This window comes from Chiloscyllium plagiosum, chromosome 7 (assembly GCF_004010195.1).
Source record: "Chiloscyllium plagiosum isolate BGI_BamShark_2017 chromosome 7, ASM401019v2, whole genome shotgun sequence".
Lineage (NCBI taxonomy): Eukaryota > Metazoa > Chordata > Chondrichthyes > Orectolobiformes > Hemiscylliidae > Chiloscyllium > Chiloscyllium plagiosum.
The window spans coordinates 78,622,107-78,644,784 of record NC_057716.1 but is presented as its reverse complement, the minus strand read 5'-3'; the positions used below and the strand labels follow the sequence as shown (position 1 = coordinate 78,644,784).

General features: G+C 39.1%; 1 protein-coding gene across 1 annotated transcript in view; it reads left to right on the top strand.

Moving 5' to 3' along the window:
- LOC122551725 (low-density lipoprotein receptor-related protein 1-like) overlaps positions 1-22,678 on the top strand; it is a 1,892,490-nt gene that overhangs the window by 856,255 nt on the left and 1,013,557 nt on the right. The window contains exon 8 of the mRNA XM_043694091.1: positions 9,006-9,228. Within this exon, the coding sequence (XP_043550026.1) occupies positions 9,006-9,228 (223 nt within the window). The remainder of the gene's footprint in view (positions 1-9,005; positions 9,229-22,678) is intronic.

Genomic DNA, 22,678 nt, shown 5'->3' with positions numbered 1-22,678 from the left:
CACAGCCTTAGAATTAGAGGGGGTAAATTCAGAACAGAAATGCGGAGACATTTCTTCAGCCAGAGAGTGGTGGGCCTGTGGAATTCATTGCCGCGGAGTGCAGTGGAGGCTGGGATGCTAAATGTCTTCAAGGCAGAGATTGATAAATTCTTGATGTCACAAGGAATTAAGGGCTATGGGGAGAATGCGGGTAAGTTGAGTTGAAATGCCCATCAGCCATGATTGAATGGCGGAGTGGACTCGATGGGCCGAATGGCCTTACTTCCGCTCCTATGTCTTATGGTCTTTGGTCTAATTATTCTCTATTCCTGTAAGTAGACATCCAACATTTCTCTCTCCCTCAGTTGACCATCGGCAATCCTTTTATCCATCTGTTTCTCCATTTGTTTTCTCTCTTTCTCTGTCTCTGGGCATCATCCCCATCTATTCGAGTTAGGGCGCACCTACCTCTAATCATCAGCATAATTATTATTGTTTCCCAGCAGTTATAAGAAAGGTTCTCTGGACTCAAACCATTAACTCTGCTTAAGCTTTCACTGATGCTACCAGACCTGCTGAGTTTCCTCAGCATTTCCTCTTGGTCCTGATATCTTCAGGGTCATTTCTGAGTCAAAAACCCACCCTTGTCAGCAATCCGCCTGCTTACACAATCGTACAGGGTGAACAAGCGACATTTATGTTTGCTGTCTAATTAGGGACAACTGGTTACGCCAAATGTGCCTGATGGTAATGCCAAACAACAGCCCATTGTTAGAACTGATTGCTGTTCAGGTAGTGGAACAGTGCAGAGTAGGGATGATAACATAGTGGAATTCACCCTGCAGTTTGAGACAACGAAGCTAAAATTAGATGTAATGGTATTACAACTGAATAAAGTAAGGCTAACAACAAAGACATGGGGGAGGAGTAAGCCAGCATTAATTGGACGGGGAGCCTAACGGGGAAGACATGAAGCAACAATGGCAGGAGTTTCTGCCTGTAATTTGGAAGACACAGAATAAATTCACTCCAAGGAAGAAGAAATATAATAAGAAGAGGATGAGGCAAGCAATGCTGACAAGGGAAGTCAGAGAATGCACAAAAGCAAAGGAAAAAGCATACAATGTGGTAAAGATTATTGGGAAACCAGAACCTCTAAAAACCAGCAGAGGACAAGTGAAAGAACACTCGGGGTAGAAGTTGAAAAACAAGGGTAAGCCAGCTCATCATACAAAAGCTGATTGCAAGAGTTATTTTTAGAGTCATGGAGTCATAGAGATGTACAGCATGGAAACAGACCCTTCGGTCCAACCCATCCATGCCGACCAGTTATCCCAACCCAATCTAGTCCCACCTGCCAGCACCCGGCCCATATCCCTCCAAACCCTTCCTATTCATATACCCATTCAAATGCCTCTTAAATGTTGCAATTGTACCAGCCTCCACCACTTCCTCTGGCAGCTCATTCCATACACGTACTACCCTTTGTGTGAAAAAGTTGCACCATAGGTCTCTTTTATATTTTTCCCCTCTCACCCTAAACCTATGCCATCTAGTTCTGGACTCTCCGATCGCAACAAAAAGACTTTGTCTATTTACCCTATCCGTGCCCCTCATAATTTTGTAAACCTCTATAAGGTTATCCCTCAGCCTCTGATGCTCCAGGATATATATATATATAAAGTAAAAGAAAGACAAGAGTGAACATTGGGTCATTGGAAAATATGGCTGGAGAAATATAAATAAGGTCCTAAGAAATGGTGGAGGAACTGACTGGGTACTTTGCTTTAGTCCTCTGTGTGGAAGACACCAGTAGCATAGTAGAAATTCAAGAGGGACAGAGCTAAGTGACACGGCCATTACTGAAGAGAAGGTGCTGGGGAAACTGAAAGGTCCAACAGTGGATTAATCACCTGGAACAGATGGACTACACCACAGGATTTTGAAGGAGAAGGCTGAGGAGATTGTAGAAGCATTGTTGCCAATTTTTTGGGAATTATTGGATTCAGGGAGGGTTCTCAAGGGCTGGAAAATAGCAACAGTATGACCCCTATTTAAGAAGAGAGAGAGGTAAATGATGGGAAATTATAAGATGGTGTACTGACCTCAACTGCTGATAAGATTTTTGATTCCATTATTAAGGGTGAGATTGCAGAGTATTTGGAAGTGAATGGTAAAATAGTGTGAAGTCAGCATGACTTTGTCAAGAGGAGGTCATGCCTCACAAGTCTGCTGGAATTCTTTGAGGACATATTGAGCAAGTTAGACAATGGAGAGCCAATGGACAGTGATTTACTTGGATTTTCAAAAGGTCTTTGACAAGTGTTGCACAGGAGACTGCTAATGGTGTCAATGGTATTAGGGGTAAGATAGGGGCATGGATAGATGATTGGTTGACTGGCAGAAGGCAGAGAGTGGGGATAAAATGGTTTTTATTTCAGGATGGTTGCCACTGATTAGCAGAGTTCCACATAACTATTTATATTATACATTAACAATGTGGACAAAGGAACTGAGGGTATTGTTGCTATGTTTACACATAGCACATAGTTAGGTTGTGGGACAAATAATGCTGAGGAAGTGGAAAGGCTGCAGAAGGACTTGGCCATTCTAAAAGAATGGGCAAATAAGTGGTATATTGAATGCAACATGGGAAAATGTGATATTAAGCACTTTGGCAGGAAGAATAGAGGTGTTCATAATTTTCTAAATGCAGAAAAGTTTTGGAAATCTGAAACACAAAGGGACTTAGGTGTCCCTGTTCAGGATTCTCTTAAGGTTAATATGCAGTTTCAGTTGGCAGTTAGGGAAGCAAATGCAATGCTAGCATTCATTTCAAGAGGGCTAAAATACAAGAGCAGAGATATGCTGACGGGTTGCAGAAGGCTCTGGTCAGACCGCATTTAGAATAATGTGAGCAGTTTTGGGCACCCTACCCCAAGTAATGATGTGTTGGCGTTAGAGAACGTCCATAGGTGGTTTGCCAGAATGATCCCAATAATGAAGGGCTTGTCATATTGAGAGCAGTTGAGCACTCTGGGTCTATACTTGATGGAATTTAGAAGGATGAATGGGAATCTCATCAAAGCTTACAAAGACCTGAATAGGGTAGAGGTGGAGAAGATGTTCCCCCTAGTAGGAGTGACTATGACTCAAGGGCACAGCTTCAGAGTGAAGGGACAACTGTTTAGAATTAAGATGAGGAGTTATTACTTCAGGTGGAGGGTGGTGTATCTGCGGAACTCAATGCCACAGAAGGCTGTGGAGGCCAAGTCACTGAGTGTCTTTAAAAGAGAGGTAGATAGTTTTCTTGATTAGTAAGGGGATCAAAGATTACAGAGAGATGTCAGAAGAATTGGGTTGAGAAACATATCAGCCATGTTCGAATGGGAGAGCAGTTTTGATGGGTCGAAAAGCCTAATTCTGCTCCTACATCTTATGTTCTTCTAGTTTCATGTGGTTAATTGTCTGGGCTACTTCAGCATTGCTGAGGAATGCAATCATTGGTCAAAGGTCTTGTTTCTAGCTACTATTAAGTGACCACATTGAAAATATTAACAGGACACAGCTTAGATTGAGAATTTAGTCTCTGATGAAGCAGCCATGTGAATTCCTCACTTGCTGCTTTGTTCAACTTTTGATCTAAAACACAGCAGAGTTTTATTTGAGTGATTGATTGTACCTGCTGTTAGTGCTTTCAAGAGCATAAATTTTCATCAGGTGAGGGATAGCTGACTGACGAGAGCAAGTGCTTATGTGTTGATGAGTGACCTTTGCCTTCATGATTAGTCCCTGATCTATTAGCTGAAATGTAAAATTAGGTTTCCTTACAGTTACTTAGGACAAGCATGATTGATGTAATCCCATGAATGATGGAATTGCATTTATTATTCATCCAACATCATACAACTTCAAAATTGATCCCATTTGTTTCAGGAACTTAGTGTCTTAATATGTACTCCTGAACCTACTTTTTAAGATGTGGAGTAATGAAAGTTTAACTAGGATATATTTTATGTTATAGCGAGCGGAAATGCTTTTGTTTTATAAGTGGAAATATTGATTTATTTAGTTCAGTGCAATATCCAGTTGATTAAGTAGGTGCCAGCTACTATTTTATTGGTATTGCTCACTGTATCCAGATGCTGACCAAATACTAAAACTCAAGGACAGAAATTCAACATTATTGCACCCATTTTAATGCTGTAAAATGGCTAAACATTACTAATTTAGCAATGTGGACAACACTGAATCTTCTTGAGCTTTTGGATCATAGCTAAATACCTAAAGCATGACTGTCTCAGTACAATAGAGTAGGTCTCGTTTTAAAATTAGAATACAAGATTGAAGCAGGTTAAAAGGTTAGTCTCTTATTTCTGAATCCACATGGTCCTTAAAGGAGTCACATAAAGGCAGTTAAAGGAAAGTGCCAGTTAGGTTTTGCACTTGATGTGGAGTGAAGTGGTGCAAAATCAGTACAGGAACTTTATTAGAATTGTGACCTGACCTTTTGGGTCTATTTCCCACCTTGAAATTACCTTCAGGTCTTTTAAAACCAGGTGATGTTGCATCAGGTAATTGGTTGGGATGGGTTAATGTTGGAGATTGCATTAAGAGCTACCCGATCTGATGATGTTATGTTGCTTTGAACTGGGGTGGGGGGAAAACAGGGGAATAACTCTAGATCTTGAACAATATCTAAGTCTAACAATAGTCTTAGTGATAAACTGCATCTTGTTGAGACAAGAGTCTCTTGTTCACACACATGTTTTGCTGTTCTCCACCACACAAAACAAAATTGAATCAATCAAAGAAGGGGGAATAGTGGCAGCATCCCTCTGCCCACAAATCCTACCAGAACCTGATCAGATTAAAACTGAGAGAGTAGGCTAGCTGTAGGGCTTTTCTGTGCAGTGGTAATGTCCCTATCCTTAGACTGAGAGACTGGATTCAAGTTTTATCTGCTCCAGAGGTGTGAAATATCACCTCTGAACATAGAGTCCTAGAGCATGGAGTCAGACCCTTTGGCCCAAACCGATCCATGCCAACCAAAATGTCCATCCACACTATCCCCATATCCCTGTACACTGCACATATTCTATCCAAGTATTTGTCCAAATGCTTTTAAAATGTTGTTAATGTACCCACCTCAACCACTTCTGCTGACAGCTCATTCCATGTGAATACCACCCTCTGTGTAAGAAAGTTGCCCCTCAGGTTCCCTTTTATTTTTTCCCCTCTCACCTTAAACTGATGCCCTCTAGTCTTAGATTCCCTAGGAAAAAACACTAAGCATATTCACCCTCTCCATGCCTCTCATGATCTTATACACTTCTGTAAGATCCCCCTCAGTCTCCTTTGTTCTAAAAAAAATCCTAGCTTGTTCCAACTTCTCCTATAACTCAGACCCTTTAGTCCTAGCAACATCCTTGAAAATTTCTTCTGCACTCTTTCCAGTTTGTTAACACCCTCCTTATAATAAGATGACAAAAACTGAACACAATACTCCAAGTGCAGCCTCACCAACATCCTGTTTAACTGCAATATAACTTCCCAATTTCTATACTCAGTGCCCTGACTGATGAAGGCCAGTGTGCCAAAAGCTTTCTTCACTGCCCTGTCTACCTGTGACTCCACTTTCAGAGAACTGTGTAGCTGAATTCCAAGGTCCCTCTGTTCCACTACACTCCTTAAGGCCCTACAACTCACCATGAAACTTCTACCTCTATTAGGCTTGCCAAAATACAAGATCTGACACTTATATATATTAAACTCCATTTGCTATTTCTCGGCCCACTTCTCCAGCTGATCAAGGTCCTGCTGCCATTTCTGACTACCTTCCTCATTGTCCATGATGCCTCCTATCTATGAACTGGTCGATTAGAAAATAGGTGGGCAAGCTGTCTGTGGAATTTCCACGGCTGAGCCTTCAGAGTCCCTTATTTAGACACATGGTGCAAGTGTGCCATCCATATTGGGCTGCCAAGACTTCCTTCAGTGCTGATGTGTGGATCTCAGGACAAGTTTTTACTTCAATGCTCGTTGAGGCTGCAATTAACCCATGATATTCATGTCTATTAAAATAAAGGAACTCGATTACTCTACTTGTTTTTCTCTGCACTTGTTACTCCAAAAACATTGTAAAAATTGTCTAAGTCAACACATCTTTTCACCTATTTTAATTTTTTTATGTCACACATAATCATAAAACTCAATTGACAGCAAAATAACTGTGTGAAGTGCAAGATTTTTCATACTTCATAAAATTACCAAAATATTGTACTCCCACTACAAGAGGAGGATAATTGCTAGAAATTGATTTATTTTCACAAATGTATGAAATGATCCATAATTTATGTACAGTGCAGACAAGAATGAATTATGAGTTCTCATGAGGCCAAAGAGTAAGGCACATTGGTATACTAATCATAAACTTAGCCACACTGTGGGAGTGAATATGCTGCACTGCAAAATTAGAATGGAGAGTGTAAGCTCAAACCAGAAACTCAGCTCATATAAAATTCTGCTTCACATGTGCTCTATCACTCTAAAACAAAATTAATGGTAAGATAAATAGATTGGCTTCTTTAATAACTGCCTGACCCAAAATATGAGTTTTACACTCTGGTTGCAAGTTCAAAATAGCCCCCTACTGTCTGTGTTGATACTGTTTACATTTATTTGAGGATAATTTCTCATTTTGTTTTGAAAATAAAAGACGAATGGACTTTTGTTGCACTGTCAAGTGCTGACATTTTTCATTGTTAGGATGTTAATTTTGTCAATGTTGTGTTTACTTTCTATCTAAATATATATAATTCCTTTGAAGTTGCTAGAATATTTAACATAGTTCAAGCCTTTTTTTAATTGCATTATGATTGTGGTACCAACGCCATACACCATGCAAACTCTAGAGTTAGCTTCTTATTTTAGCAGTGAGTCTGTGCAACCTACTGCAAGATTCCATAGTGGTGTAATCACTGAACCAACATCCTGGCATCTTTATGCAAAAGAACCTGGGAGCACATTCACCACCCAGACTCCATTGGATCAAGCAGTGCTGCACTATCACCTTCTGAGTATCTCGGCGTAGGCAACAATTACCAACCTTTTCAATAATTCAAAATTCTCAAAAGAAATAAAAAGCAGCATCCATATGTTGCTGAAGGAGAGAATTGCAAATGTAATTACAACGCTTGTTTCTTCAATGCTGTATTACTTGCTTTACCTCAAAATGCAACTGTCACACCCATAGAAAAATAATGTTTTTACCAAAACTTGCTACAAATAATTTAGCATAGAGAATTAAGCAAAATATATTGAGTTAATGTTTTCAAAGATCTGGAGCAGTTTTCTTGGATCTTTATTTTGGTTTATTCTCAGACCTGGATGGAAATGGCATCTCTCAGCTTGTATCCTGAATGGTCCTTTCTTCTTCAACATACTGCATTAATTCCAGTGTGTATGTACACATTCAAATGAGTGGATTAATGTTAATTAGATGATTAATTAGGCTTGTACATCCTGCTTCTGAATAAAACTCATATTTTATGCGAGAGCACTTTGTAATATTGTTACTGACAACATTAATGATGCTAATCAAATGTTGCCCTTTATCTTGTTGTGCGTCATTTCTGAGGTGCAAAAGCCTTCATGGTCAGGAGATTTATGGCATTTGTAATTAAATCTTATTGCTATGAGTTATATTTTTACATGTACGTAATACAAATTTACTTTTATTGCTGCAAAGTCTCTGGTGGTTACTGAAGCTGTAATAGAGATGTATACTGTTACTCAATAGGAATCATAGTAATACAAATGCAATCTAACCAAAAGATCATTGACGACGATGCTTTCTTATCCCGAGTGTGCTGTATTTCCTGATACAATATTTAAAATGATTAATTAATCATAAATAGGCTTGAAAAAATTGTATCTTTTCTTTACCCAGTGCAGTGAAGGTAAATTGAAAACACCATTTTGAACAAGTCTGTAATAATCACTTATATCTCAGTAAGGCTGCATTTGTGAAAATATTATCTGATTGAAGTTAATGGGCACCAAGAATCCTGGAACACAACAGGAGAGAAAATATTGAGTCTGTAAATCAGATTCTGTGTTGCAAACTTGGAAAGGAAGCATAATTTATTATATTGTTTTGAATATTCCCTGGCTGATTCTCACACATGGAAACATTCAACATGACCCACTTTCCTGCCTGGGGCACAATATTCACTTCAATTAACTTTCTAAAGCCGAAATAACTATTTTGATGCAGCAACCCGGAGTGACTTCTTTGACCTTGACTTTGTCCTATCTATCTACTTCACTGGTAAATAACCATTATATCTTTGGAAAACATCATGCCAACTTTGCTCCTTAAAAGTATTTGAATAGTAACATCAAGTTCACTTTTTATTTGAATAGATGTGTAGAATAAGTTGGAATGAAACTCATTATTACAATCAAATGTGAAGAACAATTAATCACATTAAATGCAAGCATTCTAATCATTTTTATATTTTTTAATGAACGGAAGTATAACATTTTATTTTGTTTTACATTTTAAGCTTTAATTATATTTTGCATAGAACTGGTTTTCCATACTATAGTCCTTGTTACTGACCTTGTTAGACACCTGAAGCAAATACAAAAAGTAGGATTGCAGCCTTATTCTGTTCATCGTGACATTTTTAATTCAAATAGCTGCCCAGCTACATTACTAATTGGTTGTAAGTATTAAGAATTGGACATAAATTGTTGTGCTTTCAATGCTAAAGAAGTTGAACTTGTGAGCACATTGTCTTACAGTCATTATCTTATTTCACAATGAGTAGGAGCTGTAGAGTCAGTTGAATAAACATGATGCCGAACTGATTTTGAATGTTACACACTGATCGCAATATGTAAACTCAACCCTTTGTGCAAACCAATTTCATGGTAAAAATGAAACTTTGTGTGATTTTGAGGACATAGTGTTTTTGAAACTGCTAATAATTCGTTCATGGCTGTTGTTTTTTTGACAGAAAACTATTCTTCACTGATTATGGGGATGTTGCCAAGATTGAAAGATGTGACATGGATGGACAAAACAGATCCAGGATTGTGGACAATAAAATAGAACAGCCATATGCCATCACACTTGATTTAGTAAACAAATTGGTCTACTGGGCAGATGTTTATCTCGATTATATTGAAGTGGTGGATTATGAAGGAAGAAATAGACATACAATTATTCATGGACGTGATGTGAGTACCCATTGTCTATTATTCATTTTAAACAACAAATACTCCCTTAATAGGACTATCAAAGTAAACCAGTGCTCATTATGCAAAGGAACAGAGGCTGGAAACATGTGCCCTATCTTGTGAGTTTGGTGCAGAGGTGAGGTATTCAAACACATGGGAGGATGGTTGGTTGGGAACTTGCTGCCTTCATGCCTCAATCCCAGCTAAGTCCATGCTGGAGCCAAGGAATGTCATTTCTCTTCAATAACCAATTGATGACTTTAAGTTGGAAATTAATGCCCACTCATCCCATCACTGCTTTATTAAGACTGTGATGGAACAGGTCTTACTATGCACCACGCACAACAAGCAAAACATAACATGCTTGCTTGCTTGATGACTCCAATATTCAAAGGTATAAAAATATCAGACATTAAGAAAGGAGACCAATTGACAGCCCCACACATGCTGCTGATTCCGTTATACACATATTCTGTCTGCAAACAGCCACATGAAATCATTCACCTGTGCTCTGTATCCTGGAACTTGAAACATAGGTGTTCCAGCAGACAAAATCTCCATGGTTCAAGTTAACAATCGAAAGGTCTACCATCCAATTTGAGGTAGTTGGGACCTCTGCCCTGACATTATAACCTGGTGAAAAGCCAATTGCTGGCTTGTCACCTGTCAGTTGTCAAGTACTATTGGTGACGCAGAGGTCTCACCAATTCTCAACAATTGCTCAGGGGTCCCAATACTGGCAGTAGATTCTGTTTATAGTGAGTTTGAGTGATTATTGATCAGATATCTTTTTATTTAGTACTTATTTATGTTTCTTTAAATACTATGTTGGCTGAATATTCCCTGTATGCTTTTGACTCTCACAGTTGGACTCAAGTTGTGATCAGAATCCTGCACTATATGGGAAACTATCCCTTTGTCTGGTTTTCGGTAAAGTACTCATTTATGGGCAGGAGACGGTGTCACGGTCTAGGCAAGAACATAAGGCAGGTCCCTAAAATTCAAGGACTAATCTGAGCCTTTACAGTTTGAAAGGACAAGCAGGATGTATAGACACATCCAGGAGATTTGGAATCCCAGAAAGGACATTCCTTTCCCTGTTACCTTTTACAAATTCTCAATTAAAAGTTGCTTTTGCAGACAGGTCACCACTCATGTGGGGAAATCCCCTATAAAGGGAAATCTGTATTGGCCTCTGTCTAATAAATTAGAAAATTGAGAAGGTTAAATCAATCCTTGTTCAAGAAAACTCTCATACTGAGGTCAGAATTAGTTAAGGTCCTTCCTTGAGATCTGAAATCAAGGAAAGAGCTATCTTCTCAGGCATAGGAACCTAGAAGTTAAATTCATTTTGTAAATAAATGAAACACAAGAAATGTATCTAGGTTGTATGTAATTTTGAACATTGTGCAATGCATTCATTGAGGGAAGAATGCAATAGCTCTCCCCAGTTTTGATTGGCATTTCAAGTCACTGTGCTCTGTGCCATTAATTTGTCCTGAATTTGAGATAGAAGTATGGATGACCTACCCAAATAAATTTAGGTTGGAGAAGCTTCCTACAAATTTATAGAGGCGTTGTAAATTCTAGACTCGAAACATTACCTTTGTCTGACCAGCTGTGATCTCCAGCATTTGTTGTTTTCAGTACAGATTCCAGCATCTGCAGTAATTTGCTCCTACATTGTGTACATTCTCTTTGTTTTGCTGAGTGTTTTACAACTCCAGTCTTTGTGAAAGTGAGCTACTGTCTGTGTGGAATTTAGACATTCTGTCCGTGTCTGCATGGGTTTCCTCCAGGTGCTCAAGTTTCCTCCCACAGGCCAGGTTAGGTGGACTGGCATGCAAAATTGCCATAGTGTCCAGGGATGTGCGGTCCAGGTGGGTTAGTCATGCTAATTGCAGGGTTACAGGGACAGAGTAGGAGGTGAGTCTGAGAGGCAATTTCTTTGGAGGGTTGGTGTGTACTCAATTGGGCAAAAGGCCTGATTCCATGCTATGGGGTTTCTATGATTCTATGAGTAAATATCTTCCATCAACAAGTATTATTGGGAGACTGAGAGTATAATCCAGATTAATAGTCTTTTGGTACATATGTACAATAGCTCAAGATATTTTTCATTGCAAATAATATTCCAGTTTTCCTAATATTTTGGCTATTAATCATGCAGTGATGTAATGGAAATTTGTGATATTGCTGAATGAAGCAGTTCCAGAAGGTGTGAAACACTCAAGAATTTGAACACCCTTTCCAGGAGATGTCATTGTCAGACATTTTAAGTAAATTTGAACAACAGCACAGTGCCAGAACTTTGGAGATTATAGAAAACTACCAGTTTGGAGGAAAAAATGAGTTGCCTGCTAAGGATAATAGAGATTTTATCATGGCTTTGAGAAAGCTGTCCATCCATTGTATATTTTGGGGAATTTCAAGACACAGGATTACGGGATAGATTTGTGTGCTGTTAAGAAGTGAATACCTTCTCAGTAAGTTGTTTACACTGCTAAATTGAACTTTGAAAATTGTATGCCAAACAATATCATCCATGAATATGATGGAACATGACTTGAGATAAGAATTGCTAGTCATCTGCTGATTTAAATTATCTGTAGTTGAATAATCTAAAGGGGCAATAAGAAAATCCTGTTACTGGTGCTAAAGAAATCATTGGGCACAGAATTGTAGATTTGTGAACGCAGAGTACTACACCTGCAAGAAAGGGGGCCATTTCATCAAGACATGTCAGAAGAGGATAAACAGAAAGGTGATGGAAGAAAATGGCAGTAACCACATACAGTTGTTATAAAAACCATAATAAGATTCACATGATCAGAAGTACAAAATGTCCAATGGAAATTTGCAAGCCAACATTGTCTAAGATATATTAGCAAGAGCTCCAGTAGGCATGATGTAAAAATATCTGGTTAGGATAGAGATATAAGGAAAGCTAATTAGTTAGCACACAGATAGGTAATAAAAAAATTCAGATACAGGTTCATACGGAACAAGGGAATCCATCTCAATTAACAGAAAAAGCCATAAAAGTTAGCTTTGAAATTAGGATTTACCTGGAAAGGGATATGGAGATGACACACACATCCAGCTAATTAAATTAATAGAATAGTACTCACGATAGAACAAAAATGTATAAACCATTGTTTAATTAAACAAACAAAAACCTGGAAAAAAAACATGGCACCATCATACCTGGGCATGAAAATAATATGTTAACTACAGGTGAGTACTGCAGTCATAAAACTTGAAGTACTAAACTGATAAGAGATGGATTTCACAGAAACTTTTCACATGAATACAATCAGATATTGGGATATTCGTGTCCATCATTGATAAAAATGAAAAATTGTTTTACTGATTATTGTAGTAAAGAATGAAAAACCAGCCTTGGAATGAATGAGTTAAAAAGAAGCAGTTAAATTTAAAAATGCTTTTTTGCATAGAAGCAAAACTCACAATGCAAGACAACCTTATCGTCCTTTGGGTACTTTGTGAAACTAATAATCCAATTCACGGTTTTGCATTCATGTTCAGGCCAGTTTGCTGCAAACCTAATCCAGTGGCCTATGTCCCAAGTGAGAAAATAGAGAAAGAGCTGAAAAGACTTGAAGTAGAGAATATGATCATAAAAGTTGAACACTGCCTACTGTAGAACACTAGCTACTCCCATGGTGGCAGTACTGAATTCAGATGCTGGTTTAAGGAAATGTTCAAATGTAGAGGATCTGTTGGCAATACTGACAAGCGGTCATATTTTTTAAAGTTGGATTTGGCAGATATCTATTTGTAACTTAAGTAAGATAATCAATTTAAGTCATCTTTGACTATTACACCTGCATAGGGTGTTTATCTTTCCACCCTGGAGGCTTTCTGCCTCTAATCCTGATGAAGGGCTTTTGCCTGAAATGTCGATTTTCCTGCTCCTCAGATGCTGCCTGACCTGCTGTGCTTTTCTAGCACCACGCTGATCTAAACTCTGGTTTCAAGCATCTACAGTCCTTACTTTTGCCTATTACACATGCATAGTTGAGATTTGTAGGTTGCTATAAGGTCAATATTCAGCTCCCAATTTTTTGAAATGATCATTAATCAAATTTACAAGAAATCCAAAGTTTAATGTGTCATTTGGATTAAATATTTATTTCAGCTCCAAATAAGCAGTCTAAGGATGGGTCCTATGCAATAGTTTCACAATTGAAACTGATCATATTCTACTGACAATTATTTTGAATTGAAAGTTCCCAGTATTCATCTTAGTTTCTAAGGTGGATTTTGATTTAGCCTGCTTATAAGGACAACATTAAGTACAGAATTACCATCCTTATCAAATTTACAGCCCAACAGGGAAAGTCTATTTTTCTTTTCACATGTAGATAAGTTGCCAATCACAGCATATGATCTTTGTAGAACAATGTGTATGAACTTCGCATTGGTAAGGGTTTACAATTAGATCACAAATTAGATTACTGGAAGGTAAGCATGGGCTGCTCAATGGCTGCTCGTGGTAAATGGAATTCAGTTCGGATTAGTGTGAGGTGATGCACTTGGGCAGGACAAACAAGGCAAATGAATACATGATGAATGATAGAACCCTGTTAAATACTGAGGATCACAGGGACCTTGATATGCATGCCCCATAAGTAGCAGGACAGGTAGATAAAGTGGTCAAGAAAGCATCCTTGTCTTTATTAGCCGTGACATAGAGGTTAAGAGCAGGGAGATTATATTGGAACTGTATAAAATACTGATTTGGCTGTGGTGAGAGTACTATGTGCAGTTTTGGAATCCACGTTATAGGAAGGATGTGATTGCACTAGAGAGGATCCAGAGGAGATTTACTGGAATGTTACCTGGTCTGGAGAGATTTTGTTATGAAGAGGGTTGGGATAGCCTGGGATTGTTTTCCTTGGAGCAAAGTGGCCTGGGTAGGGGTGGGCTCATGATTGATATGCCTATAGTTATGATGGCATAGATAGGATTAACAGGAAGGAACATTTCTACTTTGTGGATGGATCAATGATCAGGGTGCACAAATTTAAGGTAAGTTGCAGGAGGTTTAGAGGAGATGTGGGGAAACATTTTTTCATCCAGAGTGTGGTGGGAACCTGAAACTCTTGGTCTGTAAGAGAGGTAAAAGCAGAAACTGAGATATCACGCCAAGATATATTAGGTAATGTGTCATGCGCTTTGGACTATGTGATTACAATAGTGAAATGGTCGTTTTTGACTGATGCAAACTTAAATAGCCAAAGGGCTTTTTTATGTGCTGCAGACTTGGCTGATTTTATATGGATGGCTAACACATACTGGATTTGGAAATTCAATCATTTCTATGCATAAAACGAGTTCTCAGTTGAAAAAGGTTGTGTTACTTGGGGTCCAGAGTCACAATACCTGAAAGTTATAGGCTGCAGCTTTGACCTTCACTTAGAGAAGAGATTGACAAAAAGTCTATTACAAAAACAAACAAAAATTAAGCTTTTCTTTCTGGCCAGGGTTAGATAAGAACACTGAAGAAACACTGAAGAGTAATCAAGCTATGGAAAAGGAGCTACCATTTGCAACAATGAAAATTACAAGATAGAATGTGGTGGAGGCTTCCCATGGATTTTAAGGATAAAAGGTGTAATAGATAGAAGTTCCAAACAGTTTGATGGGTTCCCGATGAATCAAGCAGAAATTAGAAAAACCGGAGACACGTTGTGTAGCTTGATTGCTGCTTATGAATTCTCAGAAGAATTGAGTCAGTTTACTGAGCTCAGTTTGGTTCTGAAGAGTTTTCCAATTTCGATGTGAATAAATCAGATATCACAGCTGTAACATCCTACTACAAATGAAGCAGCAGAGTGCTCAGTATGCATTGTTAAACATCCTGTTGTGAATCAAATATTAGATGGAAATTGACACGAATGTCTGAAGTCATTGAATCAAAAACTAGTGATTTTTGTTTTTGTTTTATGTTTCAGTACGTTTAGAAGAACACCACTTAAATTGTCTCTTAGAAGACAGCCTCGAATAAAGTTTTCAAGACTGAAACCATATTTAAAACAGTAGAACAACTAACATCCAAATAGCTAAAGAACCAGGATATGGGGGTAGAGTGAAAGAAAGGAGTCTGAAGTTGAACCAGAAGGTTTACGTAAAAGAAGATAACAATAAGTGGTCGGTGTAGCTACCAGGAAGAGTCTTGGAAATACAAGTATATTTAGTCAATATGTCCGGTCATGGAAAGGTTAGGTTGGCACATTTGGATCAAGTTTTACTTTTAGAAGCTCATGAAGTCAAAGCAAGTTAGTTAGAATCAAATGAATCTGATAAATTGGATATTGAAGTTGAGAGTGTGGTGCTGGAAAAGCACAACAGGTCAGACAGCATCCGAGGAAAGGAGAATCAATGTTTCAGGCATAAGCCCTTCATCAGGAAAAATTCTTCAGATGCTGCCTGACCTGCTATGCTTTATCAGCACCACACTGTCAACGCTGATCTTCAGCATCTGCAGTCCTCACTTTCTCCTCCCTGATAAATTGGATAGTTGGTTTTTAAGTAGGGTACCAACCATTAATTCAACTATTAAAAGCAGTTTGGATCCAAGTTGAGGTCTGACAGATATGACTGATGAAATGTAGTAGGTCATTATTGGCAAAATTTTGGTTTGGAATCAAGCTTGGACTGATGGTAATCAAGCATGGGCAGTACGGTGGCACAGTGGTTAGCACTGCTGCCTCACAGCGCCAGAGACCCGGATTCAATTCCCACCTCAGGCAACTGACTGTGTGGAGTTTGCACATTCTCCCTGTGTCTGTGTAGGTTTCCTCCGGGTGCTCCGGTTTCCTCCCACAGTTCAAAAATGTGCAGGTTAGGTGGATTGGCCATGCTAAATTGCCCATGGTGTTAGGTGAAGGGGTAAATGTAGGGGAATGGGTTCTGGGTGGTTTGCGCTTCGGCGGGTCGGTGTGGACTTGTTGGGTTGAAGGGCCTTTTTCCACACTGTAACTAACCTAATCTAATCATTTGTGGTCAATGTCATTACCCAAACTCTGAAAATCTGAGTCAGGAAAAAGCAAATGCTCTTCGGAATGGGGAATGAGTGGTGCAATTTGATTTATAAATAAATAAAATACAAGAAATAAACATACATCATATTAAATATTGAATGTTGTTTAACACATTCAATAAGGAGGGAGGACTGTAATTGTCCTCTTCTGTGACCCTTTTGTGTTTATGCATTCACACCAGTATTAGTTAGGCTTTGATTTCCAACTGCTACACAATGTCTTTTATATGCTCTCCAAATGTATCACATTGACCAGGGAAATGCATCTTCTGGAGTCCTGCAAACCCCAATTTCTGTGCCAGGAGATCCTCCCTCAGCAGCTAAGCTGGCCTCTGCTGTCTCTGGCTTATCTTGAGTAATTATAATCAGCCTGTTCAGACATGCTCTAACACATCTCTGGGGTAGACGAGACTTGAAATCAGATCTTTTGGAAGGGTAGGGATATGACCACTGCACTAGAGAAGCCCTTTCAAAACCTGCACACTGATTTGAATATCCCAGTTCATCACCTTCAATTCAATTTAAGTGGCCCTTAATTCACCTAATTAACTACTCACTGTATTTGGCAAATTTGCATGTTGCTCCCCTCCTTCCCACTTTCTGGAAAACAACTGGGGTGGGATTGTGTCAAGGAACCACCCCACAATGTGGTCTCAAAATACAGCCCTATGTTATTTACAATTTAAATTCAAATGCTGTCATAATCTGTCACCAGGGTAGAAGATGGTCTCGCACTATTATCACTGGACTGTTAATCCAGAGACCAAGGTAATGTTCATGGAACCTGAGTTTGAATCTTACTACAGCAGATGGTGGAATTTGAATTCACTAATTTGAATTAAGAGTTAAATGATGACAATTGTCAAGGAAAGGGAAAACATCTGGTTTGCTAATGTCCTTCAAGGAAGAAAACTGCCAACGTTACCTGGTCAGGCCTACATGTGACTCCAGCACCACAGTAATATAGTTGACTTTTAACTTCCATCTTAACTGTGCAATTAGGAAGAGCAACAAATATTGTCATAGGTGGCATCACATGAGTGAATAAAAAATACATGAAAATGGATTAAAAGACTGTATGCCAATCTCCTATTATCCAAGTTTGAAGAATAATGAAGCAACTTATTTTTTTTTGTTATTAGTACAATATATTCTGCAAGCAGAAGATTTTACAATTTATCAACTGCATGTGTTTTAATGTAAGGTCACTTGTTTGATGACAAATAATAATTTATAGTTTTATATCCCACTATTCTACTAGGTTTTTCTTTGCCTTTTTATTCTCAACGGGATTGTTCAAACATATTTTATGATGTTTACATCAGAATTATTCACGTAAAACATATTCACCTTTTCTGTGTTTTCTAATGATGTGGAAACTGTCAGATGATTTTATTCTGATCCCGAGTCTACTGCACAAACCTGCATTTCCATTCCTCACAAATTGATATGTATCAGCACTATTCTTTTTTTGGCATGATCTCAGGCTTCCTTGTTATTTATGTCAATTGCATTTTTGTGTTGTCTGCTCCCAAAGTAAGTGTAAAGTGAACCTGGTGACAAACACAATGTTAACCAAGACTGTCACCCACGGAGGCCCTAGTTGTCTTCAATACTGACCATTATGATTCTGCCAGATTTGTATTGGGATTGCAGCCAACCAATGTTTTGGGAACTGGCAGGCAGAAATAACCCCAGTTACACTTGTGTCAAAGCAATTTAAGTCAACAATTCTAGACTGCAGTACTATTACATGTGGTAGATGCAGGTTGGTGGGGGAGATGGTGGTATAGGTGGCAGTCATAAAATTAGACAAATACATTGAGGCTATTTAAGGTTAATGTCACTAATAAGCTGGTGAAAATCTCAAATTACTATCTCCCACCCTCTGGAAAGGAGGCTAGACAGTATTAAAAAAATTACAACTGAGATCTTGCTGAGTGTTATTGTTTCATGTTGAACAGCCTTTATGTAACTTAATCATAGAATCCCGACAGTGTGGAAGCAAGTCATTCAGTTTATTGAGTCCACAACGACCCTTCAAAGAGCACCCCACTCAGATACACATGCTACTTGCCTATCCCTGCAACCTTGCATTTCCCATGGCCAATGCACCTGAATGACATATCTTTGGACTGTGGGAGGAAACTGGAGCACCCGAAGGGCAGACACAGAGAGACTGTGCAAACTCCACACACACAGTCACCTGAGGCTGAAATTGAATCCAGGTCCCTGGCACTATGTGGCAGAAGTGCTAACCACTGAGCCACCGTGCTGGATACAGGCTTGAGAAGATGGATTGTGGTTACTTTTTTCTGTGCTTTTATTGTTGCTTTACATTAGTGTGAGCTTGAATTAGTTTGGATGGTAGAAAATTAATGTGCATGTTCAGAACGTATCCATGTTTTGGTGCACTTGTGATGTCTGACTAGTCTTCTTTGTACACCCAACATTATTTTTCTTACCAATACTGGAAAATATGTTAAGAAGCTGCTGTGTGTGGCTAGAGCTACAACCAGGACTGTGCGTGGGGTGCCTGAGAGAAAGGCAGCTGCAGCATTTTAAAAAAAGGAAGAATTACTGAGAGCAAGAGAAGTCACAAATTTAGCATGAGGACTCATCCAGAAACAGATGATAAATGTTTGAAATCATGGGGGAAAAGGTAATGAGAAGGAAAGTCATCAATAATATAAGAGATTAAAAACACGATGCAGGTAAAAGAGAGTTCTGCACAAATGACAAAGAACACACGGAAAAACTTGCTGGCAGGAAAGATCTGAAGATAATAAAATAAATTTGAATTAAAAAAAAAGAATAGTGGATGCTGGAAATCTGAAATAACCTGAAAACAGATGTTGCTGAAGAAACTTAGGTCTGGCAGCATCTCTGGAGAGAAAATAGAATTAATCCTTTGAGTATAGTCGCCCCGAGTCAGAACTGATAGCATTTCAGAAAATTTGGTATTTATGTTGATAACAGTGTGGTGGGGGTGTAGGTCGGGGTGGAGAAAGGAGTGAGTGGAAAGGTGAATGTGGAGCCCAGAAAGAGAGAGAATAAGAAAACAGGCAAAGAGATAGTTGATAGTCACAATTTAAATTATTGTTTATTTTGCTACATTAGTTGTGGTTGACATTATAATGTTTTGTGCATATTAACCTTGCAGCCACAGACCATTTAATTTAATGTAGTGGTAGGAAAGCTATTGGAAGAAATAATCTGGGAGAAAATTATGAGCCACATAAGCAGGTCTGGGCTAATAAAGGCAAATAAGTATTCTGGTGGTGGGAGGGGTTGATGGAAAATCAGGCACCAAAATAATTCAACCAATGCTTCTCTTTATAAAACAAATGATCCAACAAATTTTATTAACAACGTTATCAACTTTTTTTGCATCTTTAAAGACCTATGTATGTGAATTTCAAGTATGTCTCTCCACAGTCTTTAAAATTGTATCATTTAGGTTATATTGGAATTTCTCATTTTCTTTCTAAGATGCATGACTTCAAACATTTCTGCATTAAATTTTATTTCACACATGTCTGTCCATTCCACCGTCTATCCATCTTCTTCTGAACTATTTGAGTATTTTCCTTACACCTCACTGCATTTCAAACCTTTGTATCATCTGTAAAGTTTGAAATTACAGCCCTGGTTATGTTACTGAATAGATATTTGACCAGACAATTAGTCTACCTTTAAGCCAATTGCATGGCATCATGACACAAGTCAGATGTATTATGTCTCACATTCCGTATGCTGTATATCTTTAAGAGACCGTTTCATGATATCATCGCTTTACCGTAGGACATGAGCAGATGGTATACAAGTCTCAGACTTCAATAAATTGTTTCTCTTCCTAAAACAAATGATCAAGCAAATTTTATTAACAGCATTATCAACTTATTTTGCATCTTTAAAGATCTGTGCACAGAACCCTGAAGAGCATTGACACAAGAGGAATCTGGGTGTACGGATCTCTGAAAGTGCCAACGCTGATAAGGCAGTCCAGAAGGGACTTACGTGCTTGCTTTCATTGGCTGGGGCATCAAATATAAAAATTTGTTAGTTATGTTACAGCTGTAGAAAACTTTTGTTAGGCCACATGGGAATATTGCATGTAGTTCTGCTCGCCACACTACCAGAAGGACGTAGAAGAAAGTGAGGACTGCAGATAAGAGTCATAATGTGAGGTGCTGGAAAAGCACAGCCAGTTAGGCAGCATCCGAGGAGCAGGAGAATCAATGTTTTGAGTATAAGCTCTTCATCAGAAATGTCTGATGAAGGACGTGAATGCTTTAGAGAGGGTTGTAGAAAAGGTTAACTGGGATGTTGCCTCATCTGGAGGGTTTCAGATATGAGGAGAGGTTGGATAAACTCCAATTGTTTTCACTGGAAAAATGGAGGCTGAGGGGCAACCAGATTAGGTCTACAAAATTATGTGAGGGATAGATAGGGTGGGTAGTTGGAGGCTTTTTCCCAGGTTGGAAAGGTCAACTACAAGAGGGCACAGGTTCACATGAGAGGGGAAAGTTTAGGAGAGAGGTACAGGGTAAAATTTTCACACAGAGGGTGCCTGGGATACACTGTCAGTGGAGGTGGTGGGAACAGGTAGGTTAACAACTTTTAAGGTATATCTTGATAGGTCATGAATGGGAGCCAAACAGAGGAATAGAAACTGTGTATGGGCAATAAGTAACAAGTCTAAATAAGGATTAGGAATTGGTGCAGGTGCTGTACTGTTCTTTGTTCTATGTTTATCTAAAATGGGGTCACTTGAAGCATGACACATTGATGGAAGTATGCACTGTTTGTAACCAAATTGTTTCATATTCGACAAAAAAAAAACAAAAAAAATTGCGGATGTTGAAGATCTAAAACAAAAACCAAATTGCAGGAAAAACTCAGCAGGTTTGGCAGCAGTTATGGAGTGCAGGCAGAGGGAAAGAGAAAAAGAAGAACAAAGCAAAGAGAAAATAGTTTAATATTAGCTTGAGACTGTAATTGTATAGAATCCCTATGGTGCAGAAAGCAATCCAATTGGCCCATCGTAACCTCACCGATCCTTCGAAGAGCATCTCTCACACACACACACACTCACACACCCTATCCATGTAACCCTGCATTTCCCATGGTTAATAGTGCGCATATCCTGGATGCTATGGGCAATTTAGCATGGCCCATTCACCTAAACTGAACATCCTTGGACTGAAGGAGAAACCAGAGCACCCAAGAAAACCCAGACAGGCATGGGGAGAATATGCAAACTCCAGGCAGACAGTCACCTGAGGCTGGAATTGAACCAGGGAGGTTGCCAGCTTAATTGAGGTGATTTCCTTGTGGTGGGACAGAAAATCAATGGATCCTGAAACCACATTGAGCTAAAAGAAGGCCCTCAGCAAGAATGGCAGCATCAACACCCATGTCAATGACCTAAAGGTGTGTTTCTTCTGCTCTATAGGGCCTTTTGCTCTCTCAACATTAATTTTTAGTTTCTTTTATGTACCTGTCCAAGGCTAACTCCATGTTGAGGAGCCTTTGAGATTTCCCTTCTGCTGGAACAGTGCCTGCTTTCCCAATGGCACTGCTGAAGTTCTAGAAGTGTTAGTTTTCAGGTTATGTTGGCAATGTTGAGAGTAGCTCAATTTTGTTTGCAGAGAGCATCAGCAAGTGACTAATTAGGAAACTGCCGGCAGTTAAATTTCTGAACCAATACTGCTGTCAGGAAATGAGTGCTTGAGATCCATTTTGTAATCTAATGTTGAGCCAATGTGTTACGACTTTAGTACTTTGGCAGTTATCTTTTGAAATGACAGTGGGAATTAGGATTATATCTGCTAATATTTCATAGAATGCTATTTCGAAGACAATTTTGAGATGCATAAAAAAATTCGAAGTTGCATGTTGCTATCAGTTAGTCAGAAACATAAAATGATTTAACTAACTTAATACAGTTACTCCTCATAATGGTAGGCACATTGTATACCGAATCGACACGGACATTTACTATACCAAATCGACATGGACATTTACTATAAACTGACCGACTCCCACAGCTACCTAGACTACACCTCCTCCCACCCTGCCCCCTGTAAAAACGCCATCCCAATTTCCCAATTCCTTCGTCTCCGCTGCATCTGCTCCCAGGAGGACCAGTTCCAAAACCGTACAACCCAGATGGCCTCCTTCTTCAAGGACCGCAATTTCCCGCCAGACGTGGTCGACGATGCCCTCCACCGCATCTCTTCCAGTTCCCGCTCCACTGCCCTTGAGCCCCGCCCCTCCAACCGCCACCAGGACAGAACCCCACTGGTCCTCACCTACCACCCCACCAACCTCCATGTACAGCGTATCATCCGCCGTCATTTCCGCCACCTCCAAATG